Consider the following 23,998-nt stretch of genomic DNA (forward strand, 5'->3'; position numbering starts at 1 on the left):
TGAGAAACTATTTTCCCTCAAATGCATCCGGTGAAATAGCGCTACAATTTACTAAATTACTATTTGAAATTTTTTTTAAAATGTAATATTGTCATTCAAAGAAGTATAGATTAACATCTCGTGAAAGCACCCGCATTGCCAGATTTAAAAATATCTTTACTGGGAAATCACACTTTGCAATAAAAGGGGATGCTATACTCAGAAATATAGGCTAGCGTTACAGGTCAGCGCCATCTTGGAACAATCGAATATCAAATCTACTCTTGTATACTATTGTAAATATTCCCTTACCTTTGATTATCTTCATCAGAAGGCACTTCCAGGAATCCCAGGTCCACAACAAATGTAGTTTGGGAGATAATCTGTAGGGTGGTGGTCTCCTGTACCCTGACCTGATCAGGACAGTCATGACAGTATCAAAAGTAAAAGTATTTTCACATACCTTATATTAAGCAAACCCGATGGCACAATGTTCTTGTTTTTTAAAATGTAAGGATAGCCAGGGGCACACTCCAACACTTAGACATAATTTACAAAGGAAGCATTTGTGTTTAGTTAGTCCAACAAATCAGAGGCAGTCGGGATGACCAGGGATGTTCTCTCTTGATAAGTGAATTTGACAATTTTCCTGTCCTGCTAAGCATTCAAAAAGTAGCGAATACTTTTGGGTGCCCATGCTCGATTAGGCTACATCCAATGGTTTAAACCCTGCATTGCTGATGCTACTATTTATTGGCCATTGAGCAGTGGTGGAAAAAGCATCCAATTGTCATACTTGAATAAAAGTAGAGATACCTTAATAGAAAATGACTGAAGTAAAAGTGAAAGTCACCCAGTAAAATAATAATTGAGTAAAATGTAAAGGTATTTGGTTTTAAATATACTAAAGTATCAAAAGTAAATGTAATTGCTAAATTATACTTAAGTATTAAAAGTAAAGATCATAGGCAGTATTAGGGTTGTTCTCTTGATAAGTGTGTGAATTGGACCATTTTCCTGTCCTGCCATGCATTCAAAATGTAATGAGTACTTTTGGGTGTCAGGGAAAATGTATAGAGTAAAAAGTACATTATTTTCTTTAGGAATGTAGTGAAGTAAAAGCCAAAGTAGTCAAAAATATAAATATTAAAGTACAGATAACCCAAAAAAGTACTTTACACCACTGTCATTGAGAGGCTTTGAAGCCACCAGTCGGCCATATTGGCACTTCCAAGTAGTAGCAGTCCTCCATAGCGATGAATGGAATTCAACACGATTTCAATTAAATGTTTAAAGAACAAAAGTAGATGTATTTAAGTATTTGTGTTGTTGTTGTAGTAGGGACAGTACATTAGTAATCTAAAAAAAAAATACTTAAAGAAAACGCTTTACTTATTTCTATTTTATCTTTAGCTCACCTAATATAATTTAAAAGTATGCATTAAGGTGTCTGTAATAGAATGCATGTGACAAAAACGAATGTAGACGTTAATAAATTCATTTCTGAAGCTTCAAAAACTTCTGCACTGCAGTACACAATGTGAACTCGTGATGACGCTGTTGCTCTCTCAATGTTCAAGGGATATTTTCTGCCCTGACTGTAGATCTACTGTACTCATAGAAATATAATGAGTACACTAATAATAATACTATTGGTAGGCTTCTAGACCCGTGAGGCAAGCAACTCACTTTGCACACTTGTCAGCTAAAAAAACCCACTCATTGTCCCTTTCACTTCTGTTCAAGATGTTTACGTCGTTCACTTTTGAACAAGACAACAAAGAAAGGCAAAACAACTATGTTCACACAGCTCATAATACTTTTCCATCAAATTATATTTATCCTAATTGGCTATAATGTTAAGAATATAGACCATATCGGGCCCAATGTTGTTTGTGCTTTGTGGACTTATTTATATTTGTAAAGTTAAATGTCAGACACAGAAAAACATGCATGTGTTAAAATAGTTTTTTTTAGGGATATCATTAAAACGAGTCTTCTTGGTTTATTTAAAAAAATGTTAAAGAACTTTTTTTCGCAGCGTGCATATTTTATATAAATATGAGTAGGATTTTCTTTTAGAAATGAATTCACGAAACCAATATGTAAATGTCATAATAGAATGGAGAGAAGAATTGTGTAGGCTATAGACTAGGCATATACTGTCTGTCTATTTATTTTTGTGAATTGCAAAAATGAAACCCCTCGTGATAATAAAAAATGGTGTGTTACTGCTATACACAATTTTTTTTTAATGAAACATGTTGGAGTTGCACGTACGCTAGTAAGTATTCGGCCCTGAGTTGATAGGCCTAATATCGCTTAAATTAACCTCTCTTGTATAAAATAAGTTTTTAGACCGATTATTTTATGGCAACAGTTCATGTCTTATTGGTAAGCAATTTGGGTCATTAGATGTGTTCCATTTAGGCCATAGCCTATCATTTTATTTATTTATTTGACATTTTGCAGTATCAAATCTCTTGAGATGCACCATCGCGTTTTCAAGTGTCCGAATAAAAAATAACAATAAATAATAACAATGAATTAATAACAACAATAATAATAAAAACGTACATTAGCAGCATAAAAAAAGTTTTACAATTACTACTAGTCCTACTAATAAAAACTACTGCTACATCTACTAATACAACTAATAAAACGAAGTACCTATGATATATACAGAGATCTTCACATGCAGATGTTTTTATTAGTTAAATTCGCTGTGTGATTGTAATGCCCTGATTTCTATAGGTAAATTGTTCCAGTCAGTTTTTACAATTTTTTTGTATGTAACTAGGCAAGTCAGTTAAGAACAAATTATTATTTACAATGACGGCCTACACCGGCCAAACCCGGACGACGCTGAGCCAACTGTTCGCCGCCCTATGGGACTCCCAATCACGGCCGGTTGTGATACAGCCTGGATTCTAACCAGGGTGTCTGTAGTGACGCCTCTAGCACTGAGATGCAGTGCCTTAGACCTCTGCGCCACTCGGGAGCCCAATTGGGCTTTTGTATCTGAAAGATCTTACTCCAACCTCACGATGTAACCTTGGAATTTGTAATTGCTGCAGTTGTGGAAAGGAGTAGATTGTGTCTTGTAAAGTTAGGTGTTTCTTAATATATAGGCCTACAGGGAAATGTTTTAATAAATCTTCTCCAATGCAGTTGTCTTCTGCTTGGGAGAAACATGAATACTTTAGAAACTATAATCTTTCCATCGAAGTTAATGCGTTGAGACGTTACATATAATAGGCCTATGCCATGGAGTAAGTATAAAAATCATTTATGTCTGATCATATGCTATTGTGTCCTCTATTTCGTTTTATTTTGTAATCAAATGGATGGGAATTATTTTTTATTATGTGGATCCAGTATAAATCGAGAGAAATTATAAAATGTACAATAGGCCTAATATTATAATATAATGTGCTTAATACAGTATAATATGCTTCAGTATTTTGAAGATATTTTAGAATTTCAATATGTCTTTATAATCTTTGTTCCTCAGGTTAAATATGCCAGGCAAAACATAATTCAGTTATCTTGGCAAAGCAACAGAGTAAATGATGAATCATGTTTTGTATAAATAGTCATAGTCATTTATTTATAATAACATCGAACGACTTTCACAAATTTTAAGATGTATAAATATAAAGTTAAACATTTCTCACAACAAACAAACCACGCACCCCTGAATATAAACAGGCAACATTAAATACATTAAAAACATTTTTTCGTTTCACCTCTTATTTACACATAGACCTATACAAAAATGGTCCTCTATTGTCATCAACAATTCAAATGGCAAGGGAAAGAAAGTGGTCAAATATTTCATATACGATGACATTTACATAAATAAATCGGTAAATTATATCTTATAAAACGTGACCCATGGGATGCCAATGATTGAATTTCAAAGAATTTAAAACGTTCTATTAAAGGAAGGAAAGGCAACTTTGCCATCCTATTCTTAAAGTACAGCAACATTCTGCAACCCTGTCCGTTCGTTGTTTTCTTCATTTACATGAATCGATTCATTTTCATGAATGTAGCCATATACTATCACTGTCTTTTCATAGCACTTGGTAGATGGGGTCATGGGAGGGCTGTGGGCACTTGGTCGGTGACGGCACGGTTGCCCCTGTCTCGCTCAGGATAGATCCCTCTTGGGGAGAGCAGGGGCTACCCTCCTGAACTGATAACATAGTGCACGCGGACGTGTCTGTTGAGATTCTCTCCACGATGCTGGATAGACAATCCAAACTGGAGATGACTGCGTTCTTTTTGCTTCTGGCATCAGCTGTAACATAGGTGAAGAAATCATCAGAGACAATAATAAACTAGTAACCTTGTCTAAATGTCAAATACTATCTGTCTTGAGTCTTGAACTTTGGGCTACTGAAGAAGAGCTGCTGCTGAATAAAACGTAAGTTTAAAACCGTATAATAAAGGTCTGGGTCTATAACAAGTCACAATAATATAACACTAAATAGAAACTTACCATTTGGAGTCTCCGCGAAATAAGAGCTTTCATAGCTGCTTCGTCTTGCGGACGTGCACGTCGGGGCATTATATTCCATCTGGATTAAAAATAAATTAAAAAAAAGATGACATTATTAAGAATTCGAGCAATACAATATCACATTTTGTGTTCTGTCGACTTTTGGAATGATATGTCAAACCAAAGACCTATAAATCAATATATCATACTATAGACCTCAATCCAAAATAATATATACAAATAAAATGGAATAGGCCTACTAAATGTATGTATACGTAATGTAATGTAATAAAGAACGACCGGAATCCAGTGGACATGCCCATAGACACTGAGGTCAAGTGCACCAACTCACCATTCCATCAGAGCAGTTGGACCGTGGGCTGGATGCGTCAGAGTCCCCGTTGTAGTGCTCCAGCGAAGGGTAGTAGTTTTCGCCGTCCTGGCCCCTGAGCAGAGACTGCAGAGACTCGATGTAGCTGATGGCATTTCTCAGGATCTCCACCTTTGGAAGCCTCTGATTGGGGTTGTTCGACGTGCATCTCTTCAGGTTCTCGAAGGCGTCGTTGACCTTCCCCAGCCTCCTCCTCTCCCGCATGGTAGCAGCCTTCCTCCGGTCGGTGTTGGTGGTTTTCCTCTTGCAGGCTTTGCATGCCCAGAGGAGGCACCTACCGGCTTGGTGGTGCCCGCTTGGGGCCCTGATGTGCTCGTCTTCGTTATGATGATGGTCGTCTGGCTTGAGGAGACCAACATGGACTAACCGGGGGTCCATGTCTTCGAAAAAATGCATGTCGCTGGTGTTGAAGCAAGGGTCGTCATAAAAGTCATCAGCGGAGGTGATAGGGAACGAAATATCCGACAACTCCATCTCTATCTCACTGTCAAATTCCAAGACCAACTTTGTAACAATTGTTCTCCTGGCTCTGTATTTATTACAAACGTTCTAGGTTACCAGAAACTTTGGGCAAAAAAAGTAAAAGTATCCTTAAAATTATGGTTAGGTTTTAGTGTAGGAATGTGGTTATCTTTCCCCAACCTCTATCCTAATGCACCCTGCAAACTGTTGCTGATGCTGTGGATCGAACAAGCTTTTATCCTTGGTGTTAGAGTTAGGGGCGTGCTCTGCATTTCTGACAGCTCCTTGGATTGGCCAATGATCGCGCGGAATGGGTGCATAGGGAGGGGTTTACAACTTCACGCTAATTAGTGAACAATTTCTCATAACTGTCCCTATAATAACATAGATCGAGGCCTATTATTCGTTTGAAAACAGTCATACTGATGTTTTAAAAAGCTCTGATAATAGAGGAAAATAAATCACAGCGATCAATTCACTTTTCATTCGTTATTCATAAATATAATTTACAGATGACATTTTTATATTTTGGTGCTTAGCTGTATTATTGGTATAATTCTATGTAGTCCTATTACTAGAATGTTATGCTGTTACAGAAGTTCCTTCGAGAATAAAGAAAATAGGCAAATTCTATTATTTTCTATTCCCTTTCATAGAGCCATAACCTGTCTAAATATATCATTGTGTTATGCACAAGTTTCTCTAATGTCCCTATAGCCTATTGGCTCAAATGGATGTCACAACAATTTGTTTCTAAGAGTTTCTGAATCCAAGTTGGCCTAATGATATCAGTACTTATTCTCTAGCACGGACTATTACATTCGGCAGCGGCAGTTAGCCTATAGCATTAGGCAAGTAGCCAAAATGTTGATAGTGCGAAAAGCCACAAAAATAAATAAATACATATGTTGATGTGCCCTTGAGCAAGACACTTAACCCTAATAGCTCCAGGGTTGCTGTTGATAATGGCTGACCCTGGCTGTGACCCCACTACCCAAGGGTGTCTCAGGGGGAGTTGGGATATTAGATTTTAATTCACGTGTGAAACAGGACAAATATAAGCATCCACCAAATTATTATTCTAATCTATAGCCCTCGGATATATTCATTATCCAATGTGCATGCTGCTTTAGAATTAATCAGGCACACCAGTTTGTTTTAAACGCAATGCACTTTTCTAAATACTACCTAAAGTGTATATTTTTTAGACAGGTAGGTCAATTGGAGAATATGAGGTCACTACAAGCCTACTTCTTGAAAACCTGACAATGTTATGTTATAGGTGAGAATCACTAGATGGCGATAGTGAGTTGATTAAAACAGTGTTGGTATCCCATGCAAAACTCCTCCAACAATCAAATCAAATCAAATTGTATTGGTCACGTACACCTATTTAGCAAATGTTATTGCGGGTGTAGTGAAATGCTTATGTTCCTAGCTCCAACAGTGCAGTAGTATCTAAAAATGATTCACAACAATACAGACAAATCTAATAGTAAAAGAATAGAATTAAGAAATATATAGATATATAAAACATATAAAATATATCAATTAGATCAAGCAATGTTGGAGTGGCATTGACTAAAATACAGTAGAATAGAATACAGTATATACAGTTGAAGTCGGAAGTTTACATACACTTTAGCCAAATACATTTAAACTCAGCTTTTCACAATTCCTGACATTTAATCCTAGGAAAAATTCCCTGTCTTAGGTCAGTTAAGATCACCAATTTATTTTAAGAACGTGAAATGTCAGAATAATAGGAGAGAGAATGATTTATTTCAGCTTTAATTTCTTTCATCACATTCCCAGTGGGTCAGAAGTTTACATACACTCAATTATTATTTAGTAGCATTGCCTTTAAATTGTTTAACTTGGGTCAAACATTTCCGGTAGCCTTCCACAAGCTTCCCACAATAAGTTGGGTGAATTATGGCCCATTCCTCCTGACAGAGCTGGTGTAACTGAGTCAGGTTTGTAGGCCTCCTTGCTTGCACACACTTTTTCAGTTCCGCCCACAAATTTTTTATGCGATTGAGGTCAGGGCTTTGTGATGGCATCTCCAATACCTCGACTTTGTTGTCCTTAAGCCATTTTTCCACAACTTTGGAAGTATGCTTGGGGTCATTGTGCATTTGGAAGACCCATTTGTGACCAAGCTTTAACTTCCTGACTGATGTCTTGAGATGTTGCTTCAATATATCCACATCATTTTCCTGCCTCATGATGCCATCTATTTTGTGAAGCGCACCAGTCCGTCCTGCAGCAAACCACCCCCACAACGTGATGCTGCCACCCCCGTGCATCACGGTTAGGATGGTGTTCTTCGGCTTGCAAGTATCCCCGTTTTTCCTCCAAACATAACGATGGTCATTATGGCCAAACAGTTCTATTTTTGTTTCATCAGACCAGAGGACATTACTCCAAAAAGTACAATATTTGTCCCCATGTGCAGTTACAAACCGTAGTCTGGCTTTTTTATGGCAGTTTTGGAGCAGTGGCTTCTTCCTTGTTGAGCGGCCTTTCAGATCATGTCGATATAGGACTCGTTTTACTGTGGATATAGATACTTTTGTACCCGTTTTCTCCAGCATCTACACAAGATCCTTTGCTGTTGTTCTGGGATTGATTTGCACTTTTCGGAACAAAGTACGTTGATCTCTAGGAGACAGAATGCGTCTCCTTCCTGAGCGGTATGACGGCTGCGTGGTCCCATGGTGTTTATACTTGCATACTATTGTTTGTACAGATGAACGTGGTACCTTCAGGTGTTTGGAAATTGCTCCCAACGATGAACCAGACTTCTGTGTCACGGACATCGTAGTAAGTGGACCAAGGCGCAGCGGGTTGAGTGCTCATTTTCACTTTTTTTTAACACTTAAATAAACAAAACAATAAATGAACGAACTAACAGTTTTGCAGGCTAACCACAGCAGTGCAAAGAACAACCTCCCACAAATCCCATAACAAACATACTCCTAATTATAGGACCTTCAATCAGAGGCAACGATAAACAGCTGCCTCCAATTGAAGGCCCCAATCTCAATGACCTAAACATAGATCTAAACACCCTAGAACAGACATAGAAATATACAAACATCTAACATAGACCAAAACCCCGGAATACATAAATCAAACACCCCTCTACATAAACAACACACCCCGAACCACATAAAACAAATACCCCCTGCCACGTCCTGACCAAACTATAATAACAAATAACCCCTTTACTGGTCAGGACGTGACAGTACCCCCCCCCCCCCCAAAGGTGCAGACCCCGGATGCAACTAACAACCAAAAATATCTACAAAAATAAACCCCTTAAACTAAAGGGAGGGAAGGGAGGGTGGCTGCCGTCACCGACGGTTCCCGTGCTACACCCCCCCTCCCCAATCCTCCTACTGTGGAGGTGGCTCAGGTTCTGGCCTTAGTCCACCACCTAACCTGTCCACCCCCGCATAATACCTTTGGCTGAAGCGCCTTGCTGTAGACCTCGGGCTGAAGCGCTTCGCTGTAGGCCTCGTGCAGAAGAGCAACTCTGGAAGCTCCGGACTGTAGTGCGACTCTGGGAGCTCCAGACTGTAGGTCGACTCTGGCTGCACCGATACCGGACTGTAGGCCGTCTCACTCGGTTCCGGACTGTAGGCCGTCTCACTCGGTTCCGGACTGTAGGCCGTCTCACTCGGTTCCGGACTGTAGGCCGTCTCACTCGGTTCCGGACAGTGGGCCGTCTCACTCGGTTCCGGACTGTGGGCCGTCTTCCTTGGTTCCGGACTGTGGGCCATCTCTAGATGGGGCACTGTCGCCGAACACTCTGGACGAGGCACTGTCATCGGACACTCTGGACGGGGCACTATTTCCGGACACTCTGGACGGGGTACTGTTGCCGGAAGCTCTGGACGGGGTACTGTCGCCGGAAGCTCTGGACGTGGCACTGTCGTCGGAAGCTCTGGACGTGGCACTGTCGTCGGAAGCTCTGGAAGCCTGGTGCGTGGGGCTGGTACTGTAGGTATCAGACTGGAGACACGCACCTCAAGGCTAGTGCGAGGAGCAGGAACATAACGTACTGGACTGGGCTGACGCACTGGAAGCCTGGTGAGTGGTGCTGGTACTGGAGGTATCAGACTGGAGACACGCACCTCAAGGCTAGTGCGAGGAGCGGGAACAAGACGTACTGGACTGGGCTGACGCACTGGAAGCCTGGTGCGTGGTGCTGGTACTGGAGGTATCAGACTGGAGACATGCACCTCGGGGCTAGTGCGAGGAGCGGGAACAGGATACACTGGGCCATGAAGCATCACTGAAGGACTGGAGCATACAACCCTTACGGCGTGAGTGCTCACTCGATCATGGCACTTGCGAGGGGCTGGAATCATTTTCACCGGACTGTTCGTGCGCATAGGCGAGATCGTGCGCACTTCCGCATAGTATGGTGCTCTCCTGATTCTCTGTTCCCCATAATAAGCACGGATAGTTGGCTCAGGTCTACTGCCGGCCCTAGCCAAACTACCCGTGTGCCCCCCCAAAAGCTTTCTTGGGGGTGCCTCTCGTGCTTCCTAATTGGGGCAAGAAATTTGTGGAGTGGTTGAAAAACGAGTTTTAATGACTCCAACCTAAGTGTATGTAAACTTCCGACTTCAACTGTACATATGAGATGAGTAAAGCAGTATGTAAACATTATTCAAACATTACTAAAGTGACTCATGTTCCGTTATTATAGTGGCCAGTGATTCCAAGTCTATGTATATAGGGCAGCACCCTCTAAGGTGCAGGGTAGCATTACCGGGTGGAAGCCAGGCTAGTGATGGTTATTTAACAGTCTGATGGCCCTTAAGATAGAAGCTGTTTTTCAGTCTCTCGGTCCCAGCTTTGATGCACCTGTAGTGACCTCGCCTTCTGGATGATAGATGGGTGAACAGGCCGTTGCTCGGGTGGTTGACATCCTTGATTATCAATTTCAGATTGTCAGTGATGTGTATAGCAAGGATCTTGAAGCTTTCCACCTTCGCCACTGCGGTAACGTCGATGTGGATATGAGAGTGCTCCCTCTGCTGTTTCCTGAAGTCCACGATCATCTCCTTTGTTTTGTTGACTTTGAGTGAGAGATTATTTTCCTGGCACCACTCTCCCAGGGCCCTCACCTCCTCCCTGTAGGCCGTCTGGTCATCAGGCCTACTACTGTTGTGTCCTCTGCAAACTTGATGATTGAGTTGGAGTTGTGCGTGGCCACGCAGTCCTGGGTGAACAGGGAGTACTTGAGTGGGCTGAGCACACACCCTTGTGGGGCCACTGTGTTGAGGATCAGCGAATCAATAAGAATCTTTTAACAATCAGGACACTGAAGTCACTATGAACACAAATATTACTTGGAAGTGTTAATTCAAACACTCTGAGCAATAGAGAATAAGAGACTGCTCAGAAATGTTTCTAAAACTTTATTTCGAAAGGTAGACATATTGTTGTAACATTGTATGTGATGAAGAGGGACAGTGTATATTTAAACAGTATAGTAGGTAAAGGCAAAAGGCAATAGGTTTTGTAGAAATAAAGTGTACAGTTGAGACCATTCCCAAACAATATCCCATTATACATCAACCCATACATTCTTATGAGAGTGACCTCTTTGTAAAATACTGAATACAGAAATACTTACCATTATAAGCCATATAACATAGCAAGGTGTGTCAATCCAGATATTAACAGTATTTCAAGTACTTTGCCTTCAACTTTGATTGTCACATTGTTGTCTCTCAATTCATGAAACACCATATGACAACATGGCTCAACTTTGCTTATGGAATACATACAGTGCCTTCGGGATGTATTCAGACCCCTTGACTTTTTCCACATTTTGTAATTTTACAGCCTTACTCTAAAATTGATTAAATACAAATATTTCTTCAGAAATCTACACAAAACACCCCATTATGACAGAGCGAAAACAGGTTTTTAGAAATGTTTGCAAATTTATTCCACTAAAAAACAGATATTTTAAAATAAGTATTCAGACCCTTTGCTGTGTGACTCAAAATTGAGCTCAGGTGCATCCTGTTTCCATTGATCATCCTTGAGATGTTTCTACAACTTAATTGAAGTCCACAAGTGGTAAATTCAATTGATTGGACATGGTTCCTATATGAGGTCCCACAGTTGACAGTGCGTGTCAGAGCAAAAACCAAGTAATGACGTTGAAGGAATTGTCCGTAGAGCTCCGGGAAAGGATTGTGTGGAGGCACAGATCTGGGGAAGGGTACCAAAACATTTCTGCAGCATTGAAGGTCCCCAAGAACACAGTGGTCTCCATCATTCTTAAATGTAAGAAGTTTGGAACCACCAAGACTCTTCCTAGAGCTGGCCGCCCAGCCAAACTGAGCAATGCGAGGATAAGGGTCTTGGTTAGGGAGGTGACTAAGAACCCGATGGTCACTGACAGAGCTCTAGAGCTCCTCTGTGGGGATGGGAGAACCTTTCAGAAGGACAACCATCTTTGCAGCACTCCACCAATCAGGCCTTTATGGTAGAGTGACCAGACAGAAGCCACTCCTCAGCAAAAGGCACATGACAGCCCGCTTGGAGTTTGCCAAAAAGGCACCTAAAGACTCTCAGATCATGAGAAACAAGATTCTCTGGTGTGATGAAACCAAGATTTAACTCTTTGGCCTGAATTACAAGCGTCACATCTGGAGGAAACCTGGAACCATCCCTATGGTGAAGCATGGTGGTGGCAGCATCATGCTTGGGGGATGTTTTTCAGCGGGAGGGACTGGGAGACTAGTCAGGATTGAGACAAAGATGAACTGAGCAAAGTATAGAGAAATCCTTAATGAAAACCTGCTCCAGAGTGCTCAGGACCTCAGACTAGGGTAAAGGTGCACCTTCCAACAGGACAACAACCCTAAGCACACAGCCAAGACAATGCAGTCTCTGAATGTCCTTGAGTGGCCCAGCCAGAGCCCGGAATTGAACACGATTGAACATCTCTGGAGAGAACTGAAAAATAGTTGTGCAGCAAAGCTCCCCATGCAACCTGACAGAGCTTGATAGAATCGTCAGAGAAGAAATGGAGAAACTACCCAAATACAGCTGTGCCAAGCTTGTAGCGTCATACCCAAGAAGAGTTGAGGCTGTAATCACTGCCAAAAGTGCTTAAACAAAGTACTGAGTAAAGGGTCTGAATACTTATGTAAATGTGATATTTCCATTTTTTATTTTGAAAAATTAGCAAACAATTCAAAATAACTGTTTTTGCTTGGTCATTATGGTGTATTGTGTGGAGATTGATGAGGGGAAAAAACTATTTAATACATTTTAGAATAAGGCTATAACCTAACAAAATGTTGAAAAAGTAAAGGGGTCTGAATACTTTCCGAAGGCACTGTACATGATACAATGAGGCTGTGCCCTTTTAAATGCCCAAATCTAGTGCATAATATATGTATTCATTATTTTTGAATACATGCATTTTAGAACCTAAAATACTGGATTCAAGATGTTGCCCTCTCTCGAACACACCAAACATTAAAACAAATTGTGCAGAAATGCAAACAGGAATTAAGAAGAAGTGCTACAGCTTGGTTCAGAATAAACCTAGTTGTAACTAAGCCATACGCCTCAAATTATTCCCCTTGTTTTTTCAGTTTCAATCATTTCTATTGAGAAGCTAGCAAGTTATGTAGGACTAGGGACTGTCTTCTACAATACATTGGCCTTACAAACGAGCAATAATACAATATAGGTGGCCATAAAACACTGACAGAATATGAGAGGCTGGTTTTGAGAGTCGAACTCGCAAAGTAGTTTTCTTTAATATAAACTACTGAGTGATTTATCTACTGGAGACGTTGGTCAACTCCTCCTGCAGCTGGTCGATGAGGTACTCCCCGAAGCCCCCCGAGCGGTCGCTGGTGCAGCCCACCCTACGCGCGTTGGTCAGCAGGTCTCCCAGCAGTTTGACACGGGGCACCAGCGGCCCCAGGAAGCGGCTCTTGACCACACTGGCGGAGTGCGGGTCGCTGTGCTCCTTGGACAACTGGCTGAGCTCCACCATCACGGCCATCTCCTCCTTCCACTGGCCCAGCATCAGCTCCAGGGCTGGGATCACCGCACACACCTCCTCACAGCCAGGCCTCTGGGGGAGAAAGACAGCACACACACACACAAAGACCGCCATTAGAATGCACGGACTAAGTCGCTCTGGATAAAACGTCTGCTAAATAAACTAAATGTTACATACAGCATTAAAGGATAACTTTATTTTTTAAAACTTATAATAGTACTTTAAAATCGTTCCAACATTTCCTAAAAGTCTAATAGTTTTCCTAATTTCAGTTTGTGACAAAACAAGCAATGCACAGTGTAGATAATAATTGTAAAATCTAAACCGCTGTGAAATATATTTTAAATAACAACAAATATTGTATTTTCAGTTGTTTGAAGCTGGTGTACAAAACCGAAAGTAAAAGATGCAAAAACTAAACTTATGAATGGGAAGCATAGAAATAGTGCACTTTGAACAGATCTACCGTTTCTCAGGCTTGCTTTAAATGAGAATGACAGATGTACAGTGCCTTGCAAAAGTATTAATCCCCCTTGGCATTTTTCCTATTTTGTTGCATAACAACCTGTAATTTACATGGATTTTTATTTGGATTTCATATATATTGGACATACACAGAATAGTCCAAATTGGTGAAGTGAAAATAATTACTTGTATGAGCCCCTATATAAGATTTGGCGCAACCAATTACCTTCAGAAATCACATAATTAGTTAAATAAAGTCCACCTGTGTGCAATCTAAGTGTCACATGATCTCAGTATATATACACACACACCTGTTCTGAAAGGCCCCTGAGTCGTCTGCAACACCACCAAGCAAGTGGCACCACCAAGCAAGCGGCACCATGAAGACCAAGGAGCTCTCCAAACAGGTCAGGGACAAAGTTGTGCAGAAGTACAGATAAGGGTTGGGTTATAAAAAAAAGTCAGAAACTTTGAACATCCCAAAGAGCACCATTAAATCCATTATTAAAAATGGAAAGAATATGGCACCACAACAAACCTGCCAAGAGAGGGCCGCCCACCAAAACCCATGGACCAGGCAAGGAGGGCATTAATCAGAGAGGCAACAAAGAGACCAAAGATAACCCTGAAGGAGCTGCAAATCTCCACAGCGGAGATTGGAGTATCTGTCCATAGGACCACTTTATGCCGTACACTCCACAGAGCTGGGCTTTACAGAAGAGTGGCCAGAAGAAAATGCACGTGGGAGACTCCCCAAACATATGGAAGAAGGTACTCTGGTCAGATGAGACTAAAATTAAGCTTTACAGAAGAGTGGCCAGAAAAAAAGCATTGCTTAAAGAAAAAAATAAGCAAAAGGCTTATTTTGTTTGTTTGCCAAAAGGCATGTGGGAGACTCCCCAAACATAAGGAAGAAGGTACTCTGGTCAGATGAGACCAAAAAAAAAATGCTTTTTGGCCATCAAGGAAAATGCTATGTCTGGCGCAAACCCAACACCTCTCATCACCACGAGAATACCATCCCCACAGTGAAGCATGGTGGTGGAAGCATCATGCTGTGGGGATGTTTTTCCATCAGCAGGAACTGGGAAACTGGTCAGAATTGAAGGAATGATGGATGTCGCTAAATACAGGGAAATTCTTGAGGGAAATCTGTTTCAGTCTTCCAGAGATTTGAGACTGGAACGGAGGTTCACCTTCCAGCAGGACAATGACCCTAAGCATACTGCTAAAGCTACACTCGAGGGGTTTAAGGAGAAACATTTAAATGTCTTGGAATGGCCTAGTCAAAGCCCAGACCTCAATCCAATTGAGAATCTGTGGTATGACTTATAGATTGCTGTACACCAGCAGAACCCATCCAACTTGAAGGAGCTGGAGCAGTTGTGCCTTGAAGAATGGGCAAACATCCCAGTGGCTAGATGTGCCAAGCTTAGAGACATACCCCCAAGAGACTTGCAGCTGTAATTGCAGCAAAATGTGGCTCTGCAAAGTATTCACTTTGGGGGGGTGAATAGTTATGCACGCTCAAGTTCTGTTTTTTTGTCTTATTTCTTTTTTTTTTACAATAAAAAAACATTTTGCATCTTCAAAGTGGTAGACATGTGTAAATCAAATTATAAAACCCCCCAAAAAATCTATTTTAATTCCAGGTTGTAAGGCAACAAAATAGTAAAAATGCCAAGGGAGGGTGAATACTTTCGCAAGCCACAATTTGGTCGGGTCGCCCAAAAAGTTACATATTGTAACTTTAATCGTTTCTTAAAATCTGAAAACACTACATCCCTCCTATTTCAGCTATAATCTTTATGAAAATGAATCTGTCCAAACTGTAAAAAAAAAAATATCCCATTGACAAGTTTTTTGCCAAACTTCAACCAAAGTCATCTATTATTGCAGAATTTAATACACATCTTAATAATATTAGAACTGACAAATAGACTTGTTCAGGACATATCATTTGCCCCCACTGATGAAATGGATAACAAGGTGTCTCAAATTGCTGATGATGGACCCCACACAGGTTTGATTTTACATGACTCGTAAAACTAGAGGAGGCAGAAAGAAAAACTAAAGCGGCAACGTCACCCCGTACATCTGGAAACACAATTAATGCACTGTCCTTCCGCCTGCGCATTAATCTCCCCAATTTTCCGGAACTCAGGGGAAATGTACACCCTGGCAGGCATTAGGCCTGAGCCCCAGGCTAAGCCCCAAGGTTAGGGTTTAACCCCCCCATCCCCCTTGGCCTCAGATGTCCCTATCCTGTCCAGTCCACTCACAACCCCTTATCTCTAGCCCCAACACCAACCAAAACACCATCTCTGAAAGGCATGTAGCAGACCCTATAGGTACTACATTGCAACACAAGGACTTTAGGAATAATTAAGGTTGCCGTTAATCTTGACAGGCAGCGTGCCATTAATTGTTAGAGGTCAGACACACTGAGAAAACTGACTGAAAACTGTCCGATAGGTACATAGCACAATAGGAGGCCGTTCCTTCTCTGTCAAAAACACAATACGTACCTGCTACGTACTGACCTGGTACTGAAGAACCTTCCATTTCTACTTGGCTGTGAGCCAATCAGAAAGCAATTTTCACGGTGTAATCCACACCCTTTTCATCAGAATTGTTCTAACTAAAACAATAAGGCTGCATAACATTTTTTCTATAGCAAGTCTTTACATCTTTTACATATAGCTTGAGTTTTAGGTTTGATAATGTGCACTTGCTCATTAGCTAGCTAGCTTGCTAACGTTAGCTTGCTAACTGAGCCAGGCAGTCACACACACTTCATATGAAATGAATGGGGTGGTATGTGCAGCACAATGCACACAATACTAAATGCTTTACCAAGCTAGCTATCTAGCAATTCTCTATTATCCCATACTGTCAGTGCCAGTTCGCTTGCTAGCTAACGTTTGTTAAACAGTTAGCATCAACATTTGCCAGTTATCACAACATAGCTTGCTAGCTACTCCATTGACTCTCAGCAGCTAACAGGCAGCTGCTTAATGAAAAAATGAATCCATTGTGATTGAACTATAATGTTGCTAGTTATCTAGTTGTGGCCATCTGGCTAGCTAGAAACAACATTAGCACAGATAGAACAATGATACAGATATTTCACTAGATGTATAAATGTGATGCATCTGCTTGGCATTTCCACTCACTACCAAATATGGTGGTGAGAGGAAGTCCAGTTCCTGGCAATGGGAGAAGATGGAACGAGATGGATTTTGGCCGACATTCTGCAAATGTTCTCAATACAGTTTTCAGTTCCCAAAACTAGAATCTGTTACGAACAGAGTGGACTAAGTTTTGTAGACTTTACTATTTGCTGACGATCACAAAAATGGCGTTGTTTATAAGGAGTGCAAAGGCAAATTGAGTTACTGCACACTTGCAGTTCCCTGACTAGGCGTTCCCAAAAGGAAACAGGCAAAATATACGCCAGAACGTACCAATAGGCTCTTGCTAGCTCGTGGTCGGCTCTGCCCCCCCTACTTGCTTGTTTTGCTCACTATGACTCATTTGATCCTATTGGAAATGAGCTTGCTAGTTACCTAACCGTAGTTATCTACAACAGGCACAAGCCAAACATATCTTAAGAAAGGTACTGACAACTTGTGGTCTGGAGTATTTTAACAAGGCATATCGCCAGTTGAGCTGTGCTATGTGAACAACAAAAAGTTGACTGCAGACACTTTCGGCAGAGCTACTTAGAACAGTATCCTTGGTGTGTCTGATGCTTTATACCATTCATATACTGTATAGCTAGCTGCATGTTGCATTAGTGCAGAGTAAGGACTTGCAGATCCTGATCTATGTATTTGCTCAGAGTTACTACAGTAATTGTATCACACTTATTTGTGTCAAATGATAAAAAACATTGAGTTAATCACAGAATGTGCCATGATTAATCAAGATTGATCGCAAATTTAGAATTTGATAAAATTGAGCTGTAAATTAAGATTTTTTACACAAAAAGCATTACAAGAAAATTGACATCTTGATTTTGTCCAACAGTCATCAAAATCAGGTAGACTGATGAAGCACAATTTATTATGTATTTTGGATATTTTCAGTGTATTTTGAATGCTTTCAAGCAATGTGATTATTCACAACAACAAAAAAATTGATGCACAGAAATTTTAAAAACACATTAACTCCAAACAGCCCTAGTTCATAAACTCAGCAAAAAAAGAAATGTCCCTTTTTCAGGACCCTGTCTTTCAAAGACAATTTGTAAAAATATAAATAACTTCACAGATCTTCATTGTAAAGGGTTTAAACACTGTTTCCCATGCTTGTTAAATGAACCATAAACAATTAATGAACATGCACCTGTGGAACGGTCGTTAAGAAACTAACAGCTTACAGACGGTAGGCAATTAAGGTCACAGTTATGAAAACTTAGGACACTAAAGAGGCCTTTCTACTGACTCTGAAAAACACCAAAAGAAAGATGCCCAGGGTCCCTGCTCATCTGCGTGAACGTGCCTTAAGCATGCCGCAAGGAGGCATGATGACTGCAGATATGGCCAGGGCAATAAATTGCAATGTCCGTACTGTGAGATGCCTAAGACAGTGCTACAGGGAGACAGGACGGAGAGCTGATCGTCCTCGCAGTGGCAAAACACATGTAACAACACCTGCACAGGATTGGTACAACAGAACATCACACCTGCGGGACAGATACAGGATGGCAACAACCACTGCCGAGTTACACCAGGAACGCACAACTGGACAGAGCTTGTTGTCATTGCAGGCAATCTCAACGCTGTGCATTACAGGGAAGACATCCTCCTCCCTCATGTGGTACCCTTTCTGCAGGGTCATCCTGACATGACCCTCCAGCATGACAATGCCACCAGCCATACTGCTCATTCTGTGCGTGATTTCCTGCAAGACAGAAATGTCAGTGTTCTGCCATGGCCAGCAAAGAGCCCGGATCTCAATCCCATTGAGCACGTCTGGGACCTGTTGGATCGGAGGGTGAGGGCTAGGGCCATTCCCCCCAGAAATGTCCGGGAACTTGCAGGTGCCTTGGTGGAAGAGTGGGGTAACATCTCAAATCAAAGTTTATTTGTCACATGCGCCGAATATAACAGGTGGTGTAGACCTTACAGTGAAATGCTTACTTACAGGCTCTAACCTATAGTGCAAAAAAGGTATTAGGTGAACAATAGGTAAGTAAAGAAATAAAACAGTAAAAAGACAGTGAAAAATAACAGTAGCGAGGCTATATACAGTAGTGAGGCTACATACAGACACCGGTATTGAGGTAGTATGTACATGTAGATATGGCTAAAGTGACTACGCATATATGATGAACAGAGAGTAGCAGTAGTGTAAAAGAGGGATTGTCGGGTGGTGGGGGACAATGCAGATAGCCAATGTGCAGGAGCACTGGTTGGTCGGGCCAATTGAGGTAGTATGTACATGAATGTATAGTTAAAGTGACTATGCATGTATGATAAACAAAGTAGCAGCAGCGTAAAAGAGGGGTTGGGGGGTCACACAATGCAAATAGTCCGGGTAGTCATTTGATTACCTGTTCAGGAGTCTTATGGCTTGGATGGCTTGGGGGTAAAAACTGTTGAAAAGACATTTTGTCCTAGACTTGGCACTTGTGTACTGCTTGCCATGCGGTAGTAGAGAGAACAGTCTATGACTGGGGTGGCTGGGGTCTTTCACAATTTTTAGGGTCTTCCTCTGACACCGTCTGGTGTAGAGGCCCTGGATGGCAGGCAGCTTAGCCCCAGTGATGTACTGGGCCGTACGCACTACCCTCTGTAGTGCCTTGCGGTCAGAGGCCGAGCAATTGCCATACCAGGCAGCGATGCAACCAGTCAGGATGCTCTCGATGATGCAGCTGTAGAACCTTTTGAGGATCTCAGGACCCATGCCAAATCTTTTTAGTTTCCTGAGGGGGAATAGGCTTTGTGGTGTCCTCATCTACTCTACCCTACTTGTAGAGTAGATGAACGCCAATGCCATCCATCTCTCTGTCATGTTGGCAAAACAGTCTATGACTGTCATACAGTAGTACACACGCTTGTAGTTTTTGATGTCCTAGACTAAGCTAGCTGGCTAAAATGCTTGCTAGCCTAACTTCCTTGCATGGGCAACAATGAACCAGCTAAGCTAGCAAGTTCCTTGGTGTCCACATCACTAACGTTTTATCATGGTCCAAACACGCCAACACAGTCGTGAAGAGGGCAGGACAACGCCTCTTCCCCTTAAAAAGATTTGGCATGGGCCTTCAGATCCTCAAAAAGTTCTACAGCTGCACCATTGAGAGCATCTTGTCTGGCTGCATCACCGCTTGGTATGGCACCTGCTTGGCATCCGACCGCAAGGAGCTACAGAGGCTAGTGCCTACGGCCCAGTACATCACTGAGGCCGAGCTCCCTGCCATCCAGGACCTCTATATAAGGCGGGACCAGAGGAAGGCCCTAAACATTGTCAAAGGGTCCAGCCACCCAAATCATAGTGTTCCCTCTGCTACTTCACAGCAATGTCCTATACTAGGCTAGCTAGCTAAAAGGCCTGCTAGTCTAACTTCCTCGCATGGGCAACAATGAACCAGCCAAGTTAGCTAGCTAGCTAGTTAATGTGAGCCTACTACATCTAGGCTACATGTTGAACTTCAAAATCAGCTGATTATCAGTTGCTGTCAAACACAAGTGGATCTGAAGAGGACTCTCTTCCCCAATATTGTGCAGCGAATTCTACTAGATGAAATGCAAAAATGAGTATGACTGCCTGGCATTTAAAGCATACTTCATTTTCAAAATTTCACATACAATAAAACACAAAACACCTACTATTAAGAACGCAAGTACGGGTATTAGGACTCGGCCAGTGTGCCAATTTCTTAAGGCTAATGCGGAAGGAAGACAGCATGCATGACCCATAGAACAGTGGGTTTACTACCTTGCTCAGGGTGCCGATGATGTGGATGTCAATTAAGGCAGCCCCCCGCACACCTCTGATTCAGAGGGGTTGGGTTAAATGCGGGAGACACATATCAGTTGAATGCATTCAGTTGTACAACTGACTAGGTATCCCCCTTTCCATGCCCTGCTTTAGGGTCATCACTAGTTACCACAGACACAAAGTCATTAACCCTGCCTATTTCTACCATTTTCTTCTTGAAATCTGATTCTCCACCCTAACCACATTGCTAAACTTATGCCTAACCTTACATTTTTTTCAATATAATTTTGACTTTGTGGGTGGGGAAACTAGTGGAAACTCTGCTTTAGTGCCTAGAGTTAGGAGCCCATCCCCTCTCCGCTGGCAGTGGGCACACAGAATTAGAATATGTAGAATGGGCGTCTCCATTCGGGTCAATTATGCTATAATGGGTGTACTGGAGGTTCATTCTATTTCTATGAGTGGGCAGCTTTACCTGGATGTCTTTACTGCAGTACTGTCCCCCTCTGTCTGACAGGTAGTCCAGCATGGCCTCAGCCTTCGCCTGCTCGTTCACAGACTGCTCATGGAAGAACGCTGCCACTCTTGGCAAGGCAATGTCATCCTGCTCAAATATCTTGGCCTGGAAGAGTCAATACAGAGTAACTCCAGTAAAAGTGATCCACGTACAAATAGGTTATTGACATATATTGCTGTATTGGAGGGCATACAACTTTATTTATATTGTGACTCTCATAGGCTACTTGGTAAATGTAATCAACTCATGATGTCCATTTGTTTTCCTCTCTCTCCATCTTCCCTCCATCTCTCCCTCCTCTTTCTCTCTTCCCCCGTGTCTCTCCATCTCCCCTCCTACTCCCCTGTCTCTCCATCTCCCCTCCTACTCATTTACATTTACATTTAAGTCATTTAGCAGACGCTCTTATCCAGAGCGACTTACAAATTGGTGCATTCACCTTATAATATCCAGTGGAACAACCACTTTACAATAGTGCATCTAAATCTTTTAAGGGGGGGGTTAGAAGGATTACTTTATCCTATCCCAGGTATTCCTTGAAGAGGTGGGGTTTCAGGTGTCTCCGGAAGGTGGTGATTGACTCCGCTGTCCTGGCGTCGTGAGGGAGCTTGTTCCACCATTGGGGTGCCAGAGCAGCGAACAGTTTTGACTGGGCTGAGCGGGAACTGTGCTTCCTCAGAGGTAGGGAGGCGAGCAGGCCAGAGGTGGATGAACGGAGTGCCCTTGTTTGGGTGTAGGGCCTGATCAGAGCCTGAAGGTACGGAGGTGCCGTTCCCCTCACAGCTCCGTAGGCAAGCACCATGGTCTTGTAGCGGATGCGAGCTTCGACTGGAAGCCAGTGGAGAGAGCGGAGGAGCGGGGTGACGTGAGAGAACTTGGGAAGGTTGAACACCAGTTCTACTCCCCTGTCTCTCCATCTCCCCTCCTACTCCCCATCTCCCCTCCATCTCTCCCTCCTCTTTCTCTCTTCCCCGTGTCTCTCCATCTCCCCTCCTACTCCCCTGTCTCTCCATCTCCCCTCCTACTCCCCATCTCCCCTCCTACTCCCCATCTCCCCTCCATCTCCCCTCCTACTCCCCTGTCTCCATCTCCCCTCCTACTCCCCATCTCCCCTCCTACTCCCCTGTCTCTCCATCTCCATTTACCCTGATAGAATTTTGTAAACAAGTAACTTGCAGTTGCAGCTTATTGCTAGATGGTCGGGTCGCCCTTACCAGTGCATCAAGTATGTAAGCGACCTCCATAATCAATGTAGATACTCCGCACAAACTCTCCTCAACGACCGCTGGGAGATTCTGTTTCACTCTGCTCCCGAGAAAAGCTCGGTGAGTTTTACAGTTAGGCAAGTTGGTCTTCAATCTTTTGCCGCTTGGTTCAGCCATGTTCAAAAACTCCCGACTGTGGTTAGATTGTAACAACAACCGTTGTTGCGCAACTGAAATAAAGTAGATCGCTACTGATCTCGATTGAACGACACACTTTCTGCTCCCCAAACCTTCACATAAACGTGTGATAGCATGTGTAATACGTAATTAATATATCCTAATATAAACAACTACTTACACTATAAGTGTTGTATACAGTCTTTGGTTGCGGGAGTGTAGGATAATAGAAACGGAGAAATGGTTTCCCGTTCAGCCTCTCAAGTTCATCCGGTGCGCGTGAATGACACACCGCCCTATATGAAAGTGAAGAGCGACGTCAATTACGAATAGCAGGCTTCAATTAAACAACGATGAGTGAACATTGTTAGAAAGGGAGCATGTCAGCAAGAACAGTGGCTAATGCATGAACATGAATTGTAGCCTACTGTGATCATACTATCGAAATCCTTCATTTGGATTCAAGGGATGGGATGTTGGTCAGTGCGTCACAATTGGGTGTCAGAAAATAATTTCTGCTAGTCAGAATAGAACAGAATAGAGAATAAAATAGTACAATTTGCATTTAATAGACTCACTTGCTTAGGGATAGTTCACCCAAATTACAAAATGGCATTAATGGATTCCTTAACCTGTAATTCTATTGACAAGGTATGACAGCAATCCATGCTTTGGTTAAGTTTCCTGGCACTGTTATGGTACCAATGTTATGGTACCTAAAGTTGTAGTTGGAAGTTTACATACACCTTAGCCAAATACATTTAAACTCAGTTTGTCACAATTCCTGACATTTAATCCTAGTACAAATTCCCTGTCTTAGGTCAGTTAGGATCACCACTTTATTTTAAGAATGTGAAATGTCAGAATAATAGTTGAGAGAATGATTTATTTCAGCTTTGCCTTTAAATTGTTTAACTTGGGTCAAACATTTCAGGTAGCCTTCCACAAGCTTCCCACAATAAATTGGGTGAATTTTGGCCTATTCCTCCTGACAGAGCTGGTGTAACTGAGTCAGGTTTGTAGGCCTTGCTCGTACATGCTTTTTCAGTTCTGCCCACAAATGTTCTATGGGATTGAGGTCAGGGCTTTGTGATGGCCACTCCAATACCTTGACTTTGTTGTCCTTAAGCCATTTTGCCACAACTTTGGAAGTATGCTTGGGGTCATTGTCCATTTGGAAGACCCATTTGCGACCAAGCTTTAACTTCCTGACTGATGTCTTGAGATGTTGCTTCAATATATCCACAATTTTCCTGTCTCATGATGCCATCTATTTTGTGAAGTGCAC

The 23,998-nt window shown here is 42.0% G+C and overlaps 2 protein-coding genes across 2 annotated transcripts; both read right to left on the reverse strand.

Moving 5' to 3' along the window:
• Positions 1-3,572: 3,572 nt before the first annotated feature.
• myod1c (myoblast determination protein 1c) lies at positions 3,573-5,366 on the reverse strand. Its single transcript, NM_001123601.1, has 3 exons — positions 4,839-5,366; positions 4,487-4,565; positions 3,573-4,285 (listed from the first exon to the last, which is right to left on the reverse strand). Exons 1-3 carry the CDS (start codon positions 5,349-5,351, stop codon positions 4,059-4,061), a joined length of 819 nt encoding a protein of 272 aa, NP_001117073.1. The 5' UTR covers positions 5,352-5,366; the 3' UTR covers positions 3,573-4,058.
• Positions 5,367-10,764: 5,398 nt separating this feature from the next.
• Positions 10,765-23,140, reverse strand: LOC106561011 (ferritin heavy chain B). Its single transcript, XM_014124553.3, has 3 exons — positions 22,543-23,140; positions 21,287-21,433; positions 10,765-13,470 (listed from the first exon to the last, which is right to left on the reverse strand). The coding sequence occupies exons 1-3, from the start codon at positions 22,708-22,710 to the stop codon at positions 13,168-13,170; spliced, it is 618 nt and encodes a 205-aa protein (XP_013980028.1). The 5' UTR covers positions 22,711-23,140; the 3' UTR covers positions 10,765-13,167.
• Positions 23,141-23,998: the final 858 nt, after the last annotated feature.

This window comes from Salmo salar, chromosome 10, assembly GCF_965601325.2.
Source record: "Salmo salar chromosome 10, fSalSal1, whole genome shotgun sequence".
NCBI lineage: Eukaryota > Metazoa > Chordata > Actinopteri > Salmoniformes > Salmonidae > Salmo > Salmo salar.

Bases quoted from the DNA above. Each gene is read 5' to 3' on its own strand.
- myod1c (NM_001123601.1), bottom strand. From the start codon at position 5,351: ATGGAGTTGTCGGATATTTCGTTCCCTATCACCTCCGCTGATGACTTT. The intron at 4,566-4,838 runs GTGAGTTGGTGC...TTTTTAATCCAG, and splicing joins CCAACTGCTCTGATGGAATG to ATGGAATATAATGCCCCGAC. The intron at 4,286-4,486 runs GTAAGTTTCTAT...CCTATGTTACAG, and splicing joins TTTCGCGGAGACTCCAAATG to CTGATGCCAGAAGCAAAAAG.
- LOC106561011 (XM_014124553.3), bottom strand. From the start codon at position 22,710: ATGGCTGAACCAAGCGGCAAAAGATTGAAGACCAACTTGCCTAACTGT. The intron at 21,434-22,542 runs GTAAGGGCGACC...TGACTCTTCCAG, and splicing joins CTTACATACTTGATGCACTG to GCCAAGATATTTGAGCAGGA. The intron at 13,471-21,286 runs GTAAAGCTGCCC...TTTCTCCCCCAG, and splicing joins ACTGCAGTAAAGACATCCAG to AGGCCTGGCTGTGAGGAGGT.